The sequence below is a fragment of the Lemur catta genome, chromosome 1, assembly GCF_020740605.2.
Source record: "Lemur catta isolate mLemCat1 chromosome 1, mLemCat1.pri, whole genome shotgun sequence".
Taxonomy (NCBI): domain Eukaryota; kingdom Metazoa; phylum Chordata; class Mammalia; order Primates; family Lemuridae; genus Lemur; species Lemur catta.
Window position 1 is genome coordinate 205,045,845 of NC_059128.1, and position 16,876 is coordinate 205,062,720.

General features: G+C 42.5%; 1 protein-coding gene across 1 annotated transcript in view; it reads right to left on the reverse strand.

The window, feature by feature from the left end:
* The window catches only part of KCNMB3 (potassium calcium-activated channel subfamily M regulatory beta subunit 3), a 31,865-nt gene extending 19,650 nt beyond the window's left edge, over positions 1 to 12,215 (reverse strand). The window contains exons 1-2 of the mRNA XM_045539712.1: positions 12,016 to 12,215; positions 11,377 to 11,458 (exon numbers count right to left, since the gene is read on the reverse strand). Of these exons, the coding sequence (XP_045395668.1) occupies positions 11,377 to 11,458; positions 12,016 to 12,064 (131 nt within the window). The 5' untranslated portion in view covers positions 12,065 to 12,215. The remainder of the gene's footprint in view (positions 1 to 11,376; positions 11,459 to 12,015) is intronic.
* Between the last annotated feature and the right edge of the window lie 4,661 nt (positions 12,216 to 16,876).

Below are 16,876 nucleotides of genomic sequence, written 5' to 3' on the forward strand. Positions count from 1 at the left end.
CATGCAACACAGAATTGCTGATGTGCCATGGAACTTTTCATGCCTCACTGGAAAGTCATGTAGATTAAAAGGCTATTTATCATAATCTGAGCTAAAACTCAATTCCATTTTACATATAAACACAAAGTACCTTGTGTTTGAGTATCTTTTGCACTTTTTCAATATCCACCGAATTTCCAAAAATGCATCCACTGTGTAAATTGAGATAAATGTGTACTTTACCAAAAGTTCTTCACCATTTAGAAAACCACATCACCAGCAGCAAAGCTATTCATAGTATTTGAGTTGCCAATACAGTAACACACCAAAATTGGCCTGTTTTCTGCTGTAATATCCAGTGTTTATTCATTTCAACGTCAGCATCTGAGTTGTACTACTGATACAGCCACGCTCAAATATTCACGTGGAGAATGACATTCATGATAAATGACTTAACTTTAATTTCTCCTATAGCCTATAGTTATGGAATGAGATTATTTTTAAATGTATGTGGGTAAGTTATACTATCTATGAACTTCATTTCAGAATCGTAAAGTGATTGCTATGAAGTGGGCACTGTGGCTGAAGGGATTGAACGCAACTGTTCTTCTTGCTGAAAAAGTAGACAATTGTGGTTTAGGGTTTTTTAAGCTTGACTCAACATATTCTTTTCCAGGCCTTTTTTTTTTTTTTTGACAGAGTCTTGCTCTGTTGCCCGGGCTAGAGTGAGTGCCGTGGCATCAGCCTAGCTCACAGCAACCTCAAACTCCTGGGCTTAAGCAATCCTCCTGCCTCAGCCTCCCGAGTAGCTGGGACTACAGGCATGCACCACCATGCCCGGCTAATTTTTTCTATATATATTTTTAGTTGTCCATATAATTTCTTTCTATTTTTAGTAGAGATGGGGTCTCGCTCTTGCTCAGGCTGGTCTCAAACTCCTGACCTCGAGCAATCCTCCCACCTTGGCCTCCCAGAGTGCTAGGATTACAGGCATGAGCCACCGCGCCCGGCCTTTTCCAGGCCTTTTGATACAGTGTATACAATGTGTCAGCATCTTTCTTGAGCCAAATGAAACATGTCTACTTAAGTGAATCCATAGTTTCATCTCAATCGGTTCATTTGGGGGGAATAAGTAGGTTACAACTGTGCACAGAAAAACCACACAATCTCTGCTCTGGAAACATCCAGGCTTCTCTGCATGTCTAAGTTTATATACATGAAGAGGTAAGCTGTACTTTTCTTCCCCACAACCCCACAATCCTGTACCATCACCAATGTGTCAACCTCCCTAGTCTTTTAGTATCTGCCCACAGTAGGCTCAAAACAAAAGACTTGAATGAATAAATGCACCTTGAAGCTATTTGTGCCAAAGGTAATGAAGCAAAAAGTAGAGGAGCAGGAAGGTGACACAGCAGACAAGTTGAATGCATTGTTATCCAAATACAAGGACTGGCACCAATTTATTTTAGCCTAAAAATATTGTTTCTGTTCATCAAATACTATGAATATTCGAAACATTTTATGTACTATAGTTTCAGCCTTGCCACTTTCTTTGCAGAGGAGTAAGGTTTCTTACCCAAACTCTTCAGCCCCCTTCCTCTCTCCCAAAATGTTCGTTTTGTCACACAGTCTCTGCACCTGCCCATCCTCTCCTTCCTTCTCTCCCAGAGCAAAGTGTTCTGCCCCTAGCCAAAAAATAGTTTCTGCACTTTTCCTCCCCTCCCTTCCCTCCATCTACAGGTCTTCAGCTATAACTTCCATCTTCTCCTTTCAAAAACATCCACGCCTTCTATCTTACCTGCTCACGTTGCACCAGGCACTATGCTAAACACTGTGTGTGTGTGTGTGTGTGTGTTCATAATCTTCATTTACTCTTTCATTTTATTTCCCCAACCACCCTCCAAGGCAGATAACATCATTCTGTGTTACATGAGGAACCTGGGGAACTGAGAAACTTCGCCAGGTCCCAGAGTTCACAAGTGGAGGGGTCGGGGTTTAGACAGGCCCCTTGCAGCTGCCACCGGAGAGCAGCTGACCGTCTTCATCCCTTTCCTGTCTCCTTAACCCCCTGTGATCTGACTTCTCTACCCCATCACCGGAAAGTTGCTTTCTTTAAGGGTAATAATATCCCAATGATCAAATCTATTCTAGCACATCTTTCTTTTTTGGTTCATTTTTCAAAATTTTATTTCAATAGATTTAGGTGGGTACGAGTGGGTTTTTGTTTCACAGATGAATTGTATAGTGATGAAGTCAGGGCTTTTAGTGTTTCTGTCATCCAAATAGTGTACATTGTACCTGTTGGATAATTTTTCATCCCTCACCCCCCTTTCATCCTCCCCCCTTAAATAGAAACTTTTAATTACTTGTTTCACATTATTTTGTTTTTAATTCATTAACTAACTGTACCAGTGGTTCTCAATCCTGGCTATATCTGGATCACTCATGGAGGTTTTGGGGTTTTGTTTTTTTAATTTACACATTTATTTCGGCGGGACATGGTGGCTCATACCTGCAATCCCAGTGCTTTTGGACGCAGAGGCTGGAGGATCGCTTGAGGCCAAGAGCTTGAGACCAGCCTGGGCAACATAATGAGACCCTGTCTCTACAAAAAATAAAAAATTAGCCAGCTGTGGTGGCACACACCTGTAGTCCCAGCCACTTGGGAGGCTGAGGCAGGAGGATTGTTCGAGCCCAGGAGTTTGACATTGCTGTAAGCTATAATCTTTGCATGGCACTCTAGCTTGAGTGAAAAAGCAAGATCCTGTCTCAAAAAAAAAAAAAAAATTTACACATTTATTTTTTAATAGGTAATATTTAACCACAGTTCGCCATTTTACAGTGAAGAGTCTTCCTCCTGTCCCTGATGTCCAGTCACCTAGTCCCCCTCTCCAGGGACAACCAGTATTACCAGTTTCCTAGGTATCTGCACCTTTTAAACAATTCAGACTATTCTTCAGAAAACTTAGATTTGACAAGCAGGTATTTTGAAAAGTAAACGTAATTCTTATATACTGGCAAAGCTGAGGATCCCTAAACCCTTTCTAAAGTTTCTAGCAATTTGTGAATCACCAGGATCTCAAAGTAAATGTTTTCTATCATTTGAAAAATTAAACCTCCCCCTATCCTTCCCCATCGGAGCATCCCTTCACTGGCTCCCCGTGCTTCATGGCAGCCTTGCCGAAACCGCCATAGAACTGAAGGGATATTTTGTGAGAAAACCGTCCTGTGGTCAATTTCATTTGGGAAATGCCCTATTGCTATGCCCAACACTAAGAAATGCAAAAGGCACATTAGCATATTCCTTACTTGGCTTTGTTTAGGTGCAATAATGATTGTGAAGCCCTTAGCCCAATGTTTGGTTCATGATATGGGCTAAAAGAATGTTAATTATTGCTCTTTTTAACCACTCTATCCTATATTCAATAATACCCTTCAGGCTCCTTGCTGAGACTTCCCTCACCTGTAATTACTTTGTTTAGTTCCTACTTTTCTCATTGGCTTGCCAGCCTCAGGAGTATGGGACTGTATCTGTTTGCTCTCCACTGTAGTCCTTCTGTCTAACACAGGATGAAGCACAGAGCTCGGTACAAACAGGTACCAAGTGAACATTATTAATACTGTCTTTTAAATTAATGTTTCCCAAATTTTTACTTGCATCACCCTGGACTATCAGATCCTCAAAGACAAGGACATCATCTTACTCATCCTTGTCCTCAGCTCCTAGCATCACGCTTGGAATGTAACACATAATTCATAAATGGCTGTTGAATACATAACTAATTTTCTTTCACAATTAAAATTTCATCTCAGGCATTACATAAATTTACCAAATGAATTGTGTCCTTGAATTTCAAATCTATGATAACACAGTGGGCCAAGGGATGTGTGGAATAAAATCATCAGTGAATTGAAAGTGAATAGAACGAGGCTGAGTTAACCCTCATGTCATGCGTCACTGAATCTGGACACGGGCAGGATGAGGTAAACACCATCCCCAGTACAGACACTTCTGTGATTAATGCGGCTGGTCTCACAAGAGCTCATGACTATAACTCAGGTTAGATGAAAATAGAGTTATTCCAGAGCTGAAAATGTCAGAACCACAAATCTGAAGTTATCCTGAGTGGTCAGGATACAAAACTTTTTGGATTTCCAGCCTAGTAAACACAGGCGTGTGACTCAGGAGGATGGCTCAGATGAACTTAGAAATACGACACAAAAATGATGACATGAGCTCTTTTGCAAATGACTAGCCAAAGTTTCAAAGACTTCTTTCTTCAGTGACATACTTTTGGGATAAATGGCTGCTAAATCAATTAGTTTTATTATTGCATCACTAAGCCTGACCTGTGTCGTGTATACCAGACTCACACATCTAGTTTATTAATGCACTCAACTTGTATATCCCCACAATAACAATTGTGTAATTGAACTGTAACTCTGTACTAGACACCAGAGATGACAACAACAACAACAACACTCACAGAATTCCTGCCAGCAAAGGCTCACGATCGAACTGGAAAGAAAGAGAGGTAAGCAAACAAATAAATGTACAATGGTATATGACAAGTGAATAATTAAAGATTGGAAAGAGGTTTTACCAGGGCAAAGACGAAGGGATACCTGGTATGGCTTTGGGGGTTAGGGCGAGAGAATAGTCTTGAGAGATGTCTCCTAAGCTGAATCTAGGAGAGAGACAAAGTGGAAAATTCCAGCAAAGGGAACTGGACAGCTCCAAGTGGACAGCCCTCCAATTCAGCCTGCACAAAATCCATCCTATCTTCTCTCCCTTGGGTTAGACCAGACATGATGTGGTCTCAGCCATCCAGATCATTCGGCACATTCCATAAATAGTCAGTTGAGCACCTGCTGGGTAGCAGGTACTCTTCTAAGCCCTTAAATAGAACAGTGAACATAATGGGGCCCGCCCTGCCTTTCAGGAGCTTTCATTCTAGTGAGGAGATGGATACGAAACAAGGACACAAAATAAATCCAAAGAGATTCATGTGGTGAGGAGAGATGGGGTGATGGCATAGAAAGAAATGGAAAGAGGGCAGGCAACATTAAATAGGAACCTGGCACATAAGCTGGCACCCAAATGGCAAGGAAAAGACCCAAGCCTGGGAGCAGAGCATTGCAGGCAGGGGGCAGAGATGGTATAAAGGCTCTGAGGTGGGAAAGAGTTTGGGCAACAAGGGTAACAAGAGGAGACCAGATAACTACGGCAAAGCCACCCAAGCTGGGGAAGCAGGGTCTAAGAGGCTGGGAAGAGGCAAGGTCAGTGGCCCCCAGCCATGCAACAGTCTAGCAGAGCAATGCTTTGGGGCATCCAACCTGGGGCCAAAATAATCAGGAATCAAGACAATAGCTCATCACCAAGAGATATTTGCCTTTGTGAGGTACAGCCCTGACCAACATGCCAGGAAGCCAGACAGAGGGAGATTGCAAGATTTGAGGAGGACACAGGGGCCCAACCATTGGACCAGTCCTCAAGCCACACTGATATGCTGAGAGTAAGGAGGGGAAACTGAGACAGTTTACTGTGTGCTGAAACTCAGGCTACCTAAGCGTCAGGACTCACTCCCAGGGACACCAAACCTGGGTCCAAATTCCTGGCAGCAAAGAACTTGGGTCCTGGAGGAACTCGGAGAAGACATAAATGCTAGAGCCCTAGACCACGTGGACGCTAGATCCAGCTAGACCACGAGATCCCAGATCTAGAAGGAGCCTCACCAGATGTGGAGAGAGAGGGCTGGTTATTGCTCAGCCCCTAACAGGCCTGGCTCAGGGACTGAAGTGGGATGGGGGAGGTTCCTGCGAGGCAGCGAGGCAGCTCCGCCTGTGTGCTCTATCTTAATTAATGGCAGCAGCACCCACCCCATCAGTCACCCAAGCTGGAAGCTGAGTCATGTGTGTCTCCTTCACCGCCACCACCTCCACCCACAGCCATGAGTCACTGCAGTCTGCTGATAATTCCTCTGAACTGTCTCTTGAATCTCTGCCCCCTTCCTATTCACACTGAAACTGCTTTAGTTGCACCTTCTCTCTCACAGGGAAGAGCGGAAAATGCAAAGCCTGGGTTTGAATGCTGCTTCCTCCAGTTACTAACTGTGCAGTGTAGGGTTAGTTATTCAACCTCTCTGTACCTTAGCTCCCTCATCTGCAAAATGAGAAAAGTCACACACTTCATGGGATTATTATAGGGATTTACGGAAGAACTGTGTAAAATCAAGACCATTCAACAAAGACAGATATTTGTAACCAGGATAAACTTATGTTTCCTTAGGTCTCAATATAGTGTCACATAAAAAAGGAAACAAATCCAACTTCAAAAGGCTGAAACAATAAATGCAAACTTTTATTAAGGTCTCTTTTTTTTTTTTTTTTTGAGACAGAGTCTCGCTCTATCACCCTGGCCAGAGTGCCGTGGCGTCAGCCTAGCTCACAGCAACCTCAAACTCCTGGGCTCAAGCAATCCTTCTGCTTCAGCCTCCCGAGTAGCTGGGACTACAGGCATGTGCCACCATGCCCGGCTAATTTTTTTTTTCTATATATATTTTTAGATGTCCATATAACTTCTTTCTATTTTTAGTAGAGACAGGGTCTCGCTCTTGCTCAGGCTGGTCTTGAACTCCTGACCTCGAGCGATCCACCCGCCTCGGCCTCCCAGAGTGCTAGGATTACAGGCATGAGCCACCGCGCCCGGCCTATTAAGGTCTCTTAACGTGGGCCGTGTGCAGTGGCTCACAGTTGTAATCCCAGCACTTTGGGAGGCCAAGAGGATGGGATCACTTGAGACTAGGAGTTCAAGACCAGCCTGGGCAACATAGAGATCCCATATCTTATAAAACCATTTTTTTTTTAATTATCCTGGCATAGTGGCATGCACCTGTAGTCCCAACTACTTGGGAGGCTGAAACAGGAGGATCACTTGAGCCCAGGAGTTCTAGGCTGCAGTGAGCTATGATCACACCACTGCACTCTAGCCTGGGTGACAGAGAAAAAACCCTGTCTCTAAACAAACAAACAAACAAACAAAAAACCGAAAAAAAGGACTCCTAATGTATTTTGTTTTAACTGGCCAGTTGCTACTCTCCCTTTGGCCTATACCAACCTTCTTCTGGCACCAGCCTTCCTTCCCTTTCCGTTCTTGTCCTACATCTGTCTGGGGTGAAGCACATGACTCAGGCCTGGCCAATCAAAAAGCAGCATGTTCTCTTGGTCACGTATGTGATTCAGGGGTGGACATGTGACTGAATCAGAGCCAATGAGACACAAAGGAACTTTTTCTGGGATTATTGGAAGAGAGATACACTTTCTTTTTCCATTGGAGTTGAAACTGAGACTGAAGCTCTGAACATCAGAGATCTTTTCCTAATAGCAAAGAATGAAACCAACGTAACAGGAGGCAGAGTCAAAAACTGAACAGAAATCAAATTCTGACCACATTGCTTGAGATTCTAGATCAAACTATAACTGAATCAAGCTAATCAAACTACCTGATAATATTCAGTTACAGAGGCTACAAATTCCCTTTCTTTTTTTGCTCTAAACACTTGTGTTTCCTGTTATTTTTTATTTTATTTTACTTATTTTTTTTTTTTTTTTTTTTTGAGATAGAGTCTTGCTCTGTCACCCAGGCTAGAGCGCTGTGGTATCAGCCTAGCTCACAGCAACCTCAAACTCCTGGGCTCAAGTGATCCTCCTGCCTCAGCCTCTTGAGTAGCTGGGACTACAGGTGTTTACCACTACGCCCAGCTAATTTTTTCTATTTTTAGTAGAGATGGGGTTTTGCTCTTGCTCAGGCTGGTCTTGAAATCCTGACCGCAAGTGATCCTCCCGCCTCAGCCTCCCAGAGTGCTAGGATTACCAGTGTGAGCCACCTCTCCTGGCCTCCTGTTACTTTTGGCAAGTGGGTTCTAACAGAGTTGGGGAGGGGTGAGGGAGAATATCACAGTATACAGTCTGGAGCATGCGCCCTAAGAATTCTTATTACATTTCTCTTTGCCTACAGTCTCTCATAGTGCCATTGGTACTCCCAATCTCTCTTCTCTCTCTTGTCCACTGACCCTAACAAAAGATTTCAGACTTCCCTTCTGAATGGCCCCTCCCCTGTCAACCAATGCCTCTTCTTATGTAATTCAGTTAAAAATCTCTCACTTCTAAACCTTCTGTTTATCTGTTATACCAATCAGCACAACAAGGTGTCCCAGGCTTAGCACTGCAAAGAATGTATCTTCCTCAGCAGCATGGGTCAGTAAAAGTCTAGAAACAGGGAGACTTTACTATTGGTATCCCTGCCTCATGCTGTTTTATTAAATTGTAACAGAAGTAAGTTGTATGAGCAATGGAAAAGTTTATGCCGAAGCAGATGGTCTACAGGCAACAGGCCTCTATGTTATTCCTCAAGCATTCAGCACATAAGCCGGATGGGCTGGCCAGTGCTTCGGGCCCTCTGGGACGGTCAGAGAGTACAGGATCAGGCCCTACAGGAACTAGCCACCTTTGGTAAACAATAAAACACAACTCAAATCAATAGACATTATTAAATGCTTACTTTCTACAGGTTGCTGAGCAAACCCTCTTTTTCTTTTTTTCTTTTTTTTTCTTTTTTTTTTGGGGGGGGGGGGAATAGGATCTTGCTCCATGGCCCAGGCCAGAGTACAATGGTGTCATCATAGCTCACAGCAACCTCAAACTCCTGGGCTCAAGTTATCCTCCTGCCTCAGCCTCCCAAATAGCTGGGACTATAGGTGTGCGCCACCACGCCTGGCTAAGTTCTTTTTATTATTTTTTGTAGAAATGAGGTCTCTCTATTGCCTAGGCTGGTCTCGAATTCCTGGTTTCAAGCAAGCCTTCTGCTTTGGCCTCCCAAAGAGCTAGGATTACAGGCATGCACCACCATGCCTGGCCAACACCCTCCTTTTTAAAAATGTGATTTTATTTTTCTTAACTTTGTTGTCATTTTTTGTGGCCAAGTGCATCATCAAATCATTGATACAATTTTAAGTAATTTTGTTAATTCAAAAGAATACAATGTGGTATGTGGTTAATTTTTAAATTAGTGGTACTGGCCTACAAATAAATGCCAGAAGACACTAGAGGAGGGAAATGATGAAAGGAAGCTTCCTGAAGCCTGAGAAACCCAGCCAGTTCCAGAAGAAAAGTCAGGACCTGGTAAAATGAGAGAAAGGGACCCATTTTGTGAGACCATTTGTAAGACTGTGATAACTATGACTTTTATCTGCCAGTCCCATTTTCCCACCCCTCTTCCTCTGATTCCTTCAGGGAAACTCCTCCCAGAGCACTGCAGCTGGGACCCTCTCAGTTGCAGTGCTCTGCCGTCCCCACCACCGGGGTGAGTACTTTCCCCAGACTGTCCAGTTCACATGTACCGTCCCTCTAGCTCAGGTGCTAGTTCAAGGGTGAACACATGACCCAAACGGAGCAAATGGGAGTTTTCTCTGAGGGTAATGTAAGGATATTGGAAACGAAACCTTTTACTTTCTCTCACGGCTGCTAAACTAGAGAATTTGGTTCAGGGCTATTGTCACCCATCTTGTCTACCACTGTATTTGCACATAAGGTTTTTAAATAGATGAGTAACTTAAAATGAGGCTATTTGGTCAATTCCTAATATAACACCACTGGTGTCCCTATAAAAAGAGAAAGTATTGAGTCATACATTTTACGAGAAAAAGAGAGAGAGAGAGAAAGTAGAAGAAAGGATACATGCGCGTGCAGATAAGACCATGGGAAGTCACCAGACGATGGCCATTTGCAAGCCAAGAACAGAGGCCTGGAATAGATCCTTCTATTATGGCTTCCAGAGGAAACCAGCTCTGCCCTCACCTTGATATTGGATTTCCAGCCTCCAGAACTGTAAGCCAATAAATTTCTCTTAGTTAAGTAAAAAAAAAAAAAGCGGTAGTTGGGGGGAAACTTGCCTGTAGAACAGACAAGGAGAGACAAAACGGAGAGACAAGGAGAGAGAAAAGTTGCCTGGCCTGGCACAGTGGCTCACACCTGTAATCCTAGCACTCTGGGAGGCTGAGGGAGAAGGATCACTTGGCCAGGAGTTCAAGACCAGCCTGAGCAAGACTGAGACTCTGTCTCTATAAAAAAATAGAAAAATTAGCTGGGCATGGTGGCGTGTGCCTATAGTCCCATCTACTCAAGAGGCTGAGGCAGGAGGATCACTCTGAGCCCAGGAGTTTGAGGTTGCAGTGAGCTATGATGATGCCACTGCACTCTAGCAGGGGCAATAGAGTGAGGCCCTGTCTCAAAAAGAAAAAAAAGAAGAAGAGAAAAGTTGCCTGAATGACAAAGTGTGAACCTCTAGATCCAGCTGTGCCTAAAGCCAACCCACTCCTGGATACGCTGCCCTGTTACGAGCCAATAAATACACTTTTTGCTGAAGCTAGATGGAGTTGAGTTTCTTTCACTTGTCTCTGAAAGAGTCAATTTCTGCCATTTAGGTGAAAGAAAGAAATTTTCCCAAAATATTAAAGTAATTATTCTTATTTTCTGCCTTCTTTTACTGAAAGCCTGATGCATTCACATACCCACAAAGATGATAAAAAGTGTAGTACCCATCAACTTTCCCACTTTAAATGATCTGAGAAAGAGTAAATAGACTAGAAAATCAAATTTGCTGTACATGCCAGCAATCAATCATAAATTAAAGCCAATATTCTAACTGAATATTAATTATTAATTATAATTATGAATTATTAATCATAAATTGAAGCAAACTATCTACCAATATGGGCAAGGTTAAATTATCAGACATCCATTAACACTTTGGCAGCAAGGAAACAGCCCTCCCTTTAAGGACATGCTACACCATGGTTATTTCTAGAGCACACAATCACTTGCCTCACTTTGCAGCTACATGGGCAAAAACCATCAGCACCTTCATGGGTTACCACATCTGGTTTATCCAAGCTGAAATATCTAGGCTGTATTTCCCTGACATGTTTTGAAAAAAAAGGGTGGGAGGCAGCAAAAGAAATCCTATAAGTCGTAGGCCTGGACTAGATTCCAAAGAGCCAAGGCAAAGATCTATTTACCCTTTTCCAAATTATGTTTATAGTATGGCCTGTAACAGTCCTTTATTAACAACTGCAAATTATTTCTACTCACTCTTCAGGAAGCTTGTTTCCCAGACCTGGCATGTGTCCTGTTGTGCGTCTAGACCACCACTTCCATGCATGGGGGAGGTAACTGAGGGCCGGTGTAGGGCAACAGCACTGGTCGCTTGGGAGAGAGCCCCACCCTCGCATGCTAACACTTGGACTCCATCGCGCATCTCGCCTCTGGGAGGCCGAGGGTTTGTTGGGCCTCTTGCCTCGACATGAATTCTGGTATTACAGGGTAGCATTGCTGAACTACCTTGATGGGCTCTCCTCTTTCGCTTCTCCACATGTGTGATCTTCTCTCCAGTAGGACTGAGACATACAGCTTTCTGGAGCATCTAAGCAGGGAGAAGCGGAGATAGGATTTTTGCAATAGAATATCAATATTCAGTCTCTGACATCCAAATACATGAGTTTGGGATCTGCAGCAACACAACAGTCTGAAAGCCAGGCTTTTTCGAGAGAAAAGGATTGTCTTCATGTCTTTATGTTCCTCTCTAACACTCAAGAAGCAGATCAGGTGAACCTAAGTCTGGGGAGCTCGATTTTTTCAGAACTTTAAGGAAGATGTGGCTTCTAATTTCCCCCAGAACACAGGGCCTACAGCCTGAGGGGAAAGAACCAGTAGGAAGTGAAAATCCCAAAGGCCACCCGCAGCCTGACACATAGTTGAGTGCTCAGAACTGTTTGTGCTCAGAACTGGCAAAACTCAGAGGTGAGGGCACAAGTAGTGGGCTTTCCCACCTGGCACCAGAGTCAATTTCTCTACAGTGAAGTATGAATTCAAGAAACCAGAAGAATCCGCAACAGATAAGGCACCCACAGTCTCGCTCTTCAGTCTCCACACTCCAAATTAGGAAAATGGGTTGAATTTATTCCCACTTTGTGTACGTACTGTGTATCTGTTTCTGGTTGGGTGTGCTGCAGCTGTGACCCAAACTCATTGATGGTATATTCTGAATCTATACGCTTGATTTCTTCTCTGGAGCCAAATCTGTGAGATCAAAAATGAGGCCAGAAAAATCACTGAGTTATTATCAAGCATCAAACTGGGTCAAGCATGGACCAAAGCAGCCCCCTAGACCTAACCACCTCTGCCAGCAAGTTCCTGGCAGCATGGAGCAGCCTGAATACTGTGCACTCACCTCTCCAGGAGTTTAGCTGGATGCAAAGAAACATCATTAACATAAACTATTAAAAGTGAAGCACCTTCCTAGGTGGAAGGGAAGAATCTCATAATAATAGGACAACTGTCTAGATAAAAAGATCCACAGATTAAGAAGATGGATCAAGTCAATTCAAAATAAGTAGGAAATCCAGTGTCATTCATTCATAAATATTTGTTGAGCACCTACCATGTACTTGATGCCAGGATAAAAGATGAACAGGGCCAATCTCCTAACCACCGATTTCACCCCATCCCCAGCAGAGCAGCTACAGAGGGCTACTCAGGCCATGCACTGCCACCCCCAGGAGGCACCAGGCACACCAGCTACTATGTGCCTGGTGGACCCCCGAAGTTTGCAACACGGTGGCCCTGCCAGGGGCATTCATATTCCTGCTGGTGACAGAGCTATAAAGGAATAATTATGTGGGGCACATGCAGGAATAAAGGTATATGCAAGGGGTCATGGGAACCTGGTCAAGTCACAAAATAGCTCTATCTGTCCTGCTTGACATCCGCAGCTTCCCTCAAGTTAAGGGAGCAGCAGGCCCAGGGTTCAAGCACCTGCTGGCATTCCTGTATGCTGCATTCCTGTACATCAGGAAGCATTTCTGGAAAGCAATTAATACCAGATCAAAGGGAGGTTTCCTAGCTTCCAGGATAGCTCCCAAAGCATGAACCTTGGGCAACAGTGAGGCAGCCCAGGCACTGCCCACAGATACTCCACAGCCCATGGAGCAGATGATGCATCAATCCACAAGGGATGATTATTCCTTTGGCTTTTTCTTCCCAGGAAGCTATAGTGGATTGGCTGGTGTTAAAAAGAAAAACCAAAAAGTGGCTAAACATTTAGGTTTTCTTAAAAATCCCTTTGGTTATCTCTCCCTGTTTTCTAGAGGGAAAACCTTAGTGCCAATTTCATCAGGGTCTTCTGAGCATCTCTATTCTTGCCAAGAGGGCTGAGGTCTGCAGTTGCTTTAGTTGACTCTTATGGGACCCACAGAAGAGTCCCACTTCAGTGACCACAGGGCAGCATGACTGAAATATGACCCTCTGGGATAAGGTCATATTTAGAATTGCAAGTCACAAGTGAGAGTATTTTCTTTACTGATTTATATTTTAATTTCTACGCTTTAGCTGTCAAAGTAAGTAGATTACACAGATAACAAAGAAATAAAGTAACCCTCACAGAAATTGGACAAGAGATGAAAAGCTGCTTCCAAAAAAAGGGGGGACTAATTTCAAGTTGGTTAAATAATAATAATGGAATAACTTTGAAGAAATAAATATGACAACACTAATAACTACCATTTATTGAGTAATCATTCCTTAACTACCATTTCTCACAATGCCCCAGGTGCCATGCATTGCCTCGTTTAATTCTTCCGACAGTCCTGTTAAGTAGACAATGTTATTAATAGATGCAACTATCAGATGAAGAAACTGAGGCTCTGAGAGGTTAAGTAACTTATCCAAGAATACACATAGTAAGTATTTTGACTAACTTTCAAACCCAGGCTTTTCTGACCCCAGAACTTATTCTCTTCGTCACTATGAATAATCACTTATTGATTAAATAAAACTAAAATTTGCCATGAATAAATAACGATTAAATAAAATATATTAATAGCATGTTATACATCTGTTATCCTGAACACTTGGGGTTGGCCCAATTCCTAAAACAAATGCTCCATCTCTTGCCCTTTTTATTTCTCATCATTCTGTCTGGGGCTCTCTGCTGAGGGTTGAGGTGGCAGGGAGGACGTGGGGAGCCTTTATACAGTAAGATGAAGTTGGTGCCTGCTACAAACCATTTTTTCTCACCTGCATCGTAGAAACCTCCATGATTCACAACAACACCCAGGAAGGAAGTAGGAATGTGTCTTCTTTTCCAAATGATCTAAATTTTGTCTTTCAGCAATTTGACTTCTTGACAGCAGCAAGCTACAAAAGCCTGGAATACAACTAATCAGGAAGACCGTGAGAGCAAAGGGGGAGCAGTGAAGGGAGGGAGCAAGATGATTTGCAGGACTAGAAAGGGGGCGTCTGGATCGAGTCAAGGATGGAGGTGAACACGGCTGGTTCACGTTGACAAAGCCACATGCTTCCTGTGGCCGCCTAAACCACTTCTCACCTTGGTTCTTCCTAAGAACTGGTGCATGTGCTAAACCCCTCTTGGCATTTTTGCCTCTTTTGGTCCTCATGGGTATTAAAAAATCACAATCAGAGAAATGGGAAAGTTGGGGAGAACTTATTTCACACTGTCATAGGCACTTTGCCTGGCACCCTACACATACTATTCCACTTAACCCTTACAACAACCCCATCAAGTAGATGTGTTTCTCTCTTTGCCTCAGATGAGGAAACTGAGGCCCAGTAAGGTTAAGTAATTTGCCCAAAATCACACAGCTAGCAAGTAGAGATTGTAATTAACACTCTCTACTTTGAAAGTTTATGCTCAAAGCCACTCAGAGCTGAACCTTCACAAAAGCTACCTAGAACAACAGGCTTCACTGTTGCAAGATGCAGTTGAGATCATCTAGCCCATCACTATCTAATGGAGTACAATGTAAGCCATATACATAATTTAAAATTTTCTAGTAGCCACATTTTAAAAAGTTAAAAAGAAACAGGTGAAACTAATTTTAATGATATATTTTATTTAACACATTAACTGCCCTGTGAGTTGTATTCAACTCATGCTAGTTTTGAGCCCGGGGCCTCATGAAGCATATGTAACTCAAATCTCTGCAGCTTGGGAGCTGTGTGAACTATTTTTCGAGTAGCATATAACTCATGCACAGAAAACAATAAAAAATAACAAATTTTTCACTAAATCAGAAAGGATCATTTTGTTTTCAAAGTTTTTATTCTTCTGAAGGATGAAAATAGCAGGAAAAAAATTTTTTTAAATAAAAACACAGTTTTTATTCTATTTTAGTAATAAAACACTGTGGCCCCAAGGGAAAAAAATTTTTTCTAGTGAGGCAGTCAATGTGTTAACCTAATATATCCAAAATATTATCATTTAAACATGTAATCAATACAAAAAATTATTAATGAGATAGTTTGGTCTTTTCCATACTGTCTTTGAAATACAATGTGTATTTTACACTTCTAGCACATCTCCATACGGACACAAAATTTTCAATGGTTGAAGTGAAATATAGTCCTATCAAAGTTATTAAGTTGTGTTTAAAAGAAAAACGTTTGATTCCCCAACTGAAACAGGACTTGAATGGGAGATGGGGAAGGGAGAAAAAGAAAGGGGGAATAAAAAATAAATGAAAAATATTTTATACTGTTCTGGTTTTTAATTTTAAATTTAAATTCATTAAAATTAAATAAAATTAAAAATTCAGTTTCTCCTCAATCGCACTAGCCACACATTTCAAGTGGTCAACAGTGTCTGTGGCTGGTGGCTAACTGTATTGGATGACATAGATCTAGCTCAAACTCCCTGGGCTTACAAAGACTGAAGCACAGAGCAGTTAAGTGACTTGCTCGGGGTTGCTGTCCCTTTGTAGTTAAGTTAGAGCTAACCCAAGCTTTCCAGCACTGACTTTTCTACCACAGCTTGTGTAGTAAGTCACTGTTGAACTCAGGGTTGCTGCAGTTGATTTGCTGGGATCTTTTGGGTCATCCCTCAAACTGATCACATTCCCATCCCAACCCTCTTCCTCCTTGGATGAATTCTCCATGGGGACTCCTGCATCCTCACCATGATTCAGTCTGTAAACTTCAGCCACTGAGTGCCCCAAAGCCAGGTCCCATAAAGCCCTGTTCATAGAGAAAGCTAGAAGTATGAACAAAGATTTTAAAAAAAAAAAAAACCCAATATGACTAAATGACTCAAAGTTAGTCATTTTTACACTATTTTCAGGGACAATTTAATACTATATGCCAAGAATGTTTAAATATACCTTCATCTTCCAATAGGAAGAATGAGGTAAATTTTTCTTATCAACATTATTTTATGAGTAGAACAATGAGAAATTAGACAATTTACCTAAGATTATATAAGGCAAACTTAAGGTAAGAACACTTTTTATTCCTGTTCCAGGTCTCTCTCTCTAAGTCATAGCACTTCTTTTCTTTTCTTTTTTTTTTCTTTTTTTTTTGAGACAGAGATTTGCTCTGTTGCCCAGGCTAGAGTGTCGTGTCATGGCATCAGCCTAGCTCACAGCAACCTCAAATTCCCGGACTCAAGCAATCCTCCTGCCTCAGCCTCCCAAGTAGCTGGGACTACAGGCATGCTCCACCATGCCCAGCTAATTTTTTCTACGTATATTTTTAGTTGTCTAGATAATTTCTTTCTATTTTTTAGTAGAGACAGGGTCTCGCTCTTGCTCAGGCTGTCTCGAACTCCTGACCTCGAGCGATCCTCCCGCCTTGGCCTCCAGAGTGCTAGGATTACAGGCGTGAGTCTCCGTGCCCAACCAGCACTTCTTTTCAATGACATGCATTTTCCAAATAGGGGATGAGGTCTGAATTTAAAGTAGAAAAGATTGATGTGTAATAGCCCAAAAGTTGAGATTTTTATCATCCAAACAAAAGTCAAGGTAAAACTAATATTTTTAATCCAAGATAA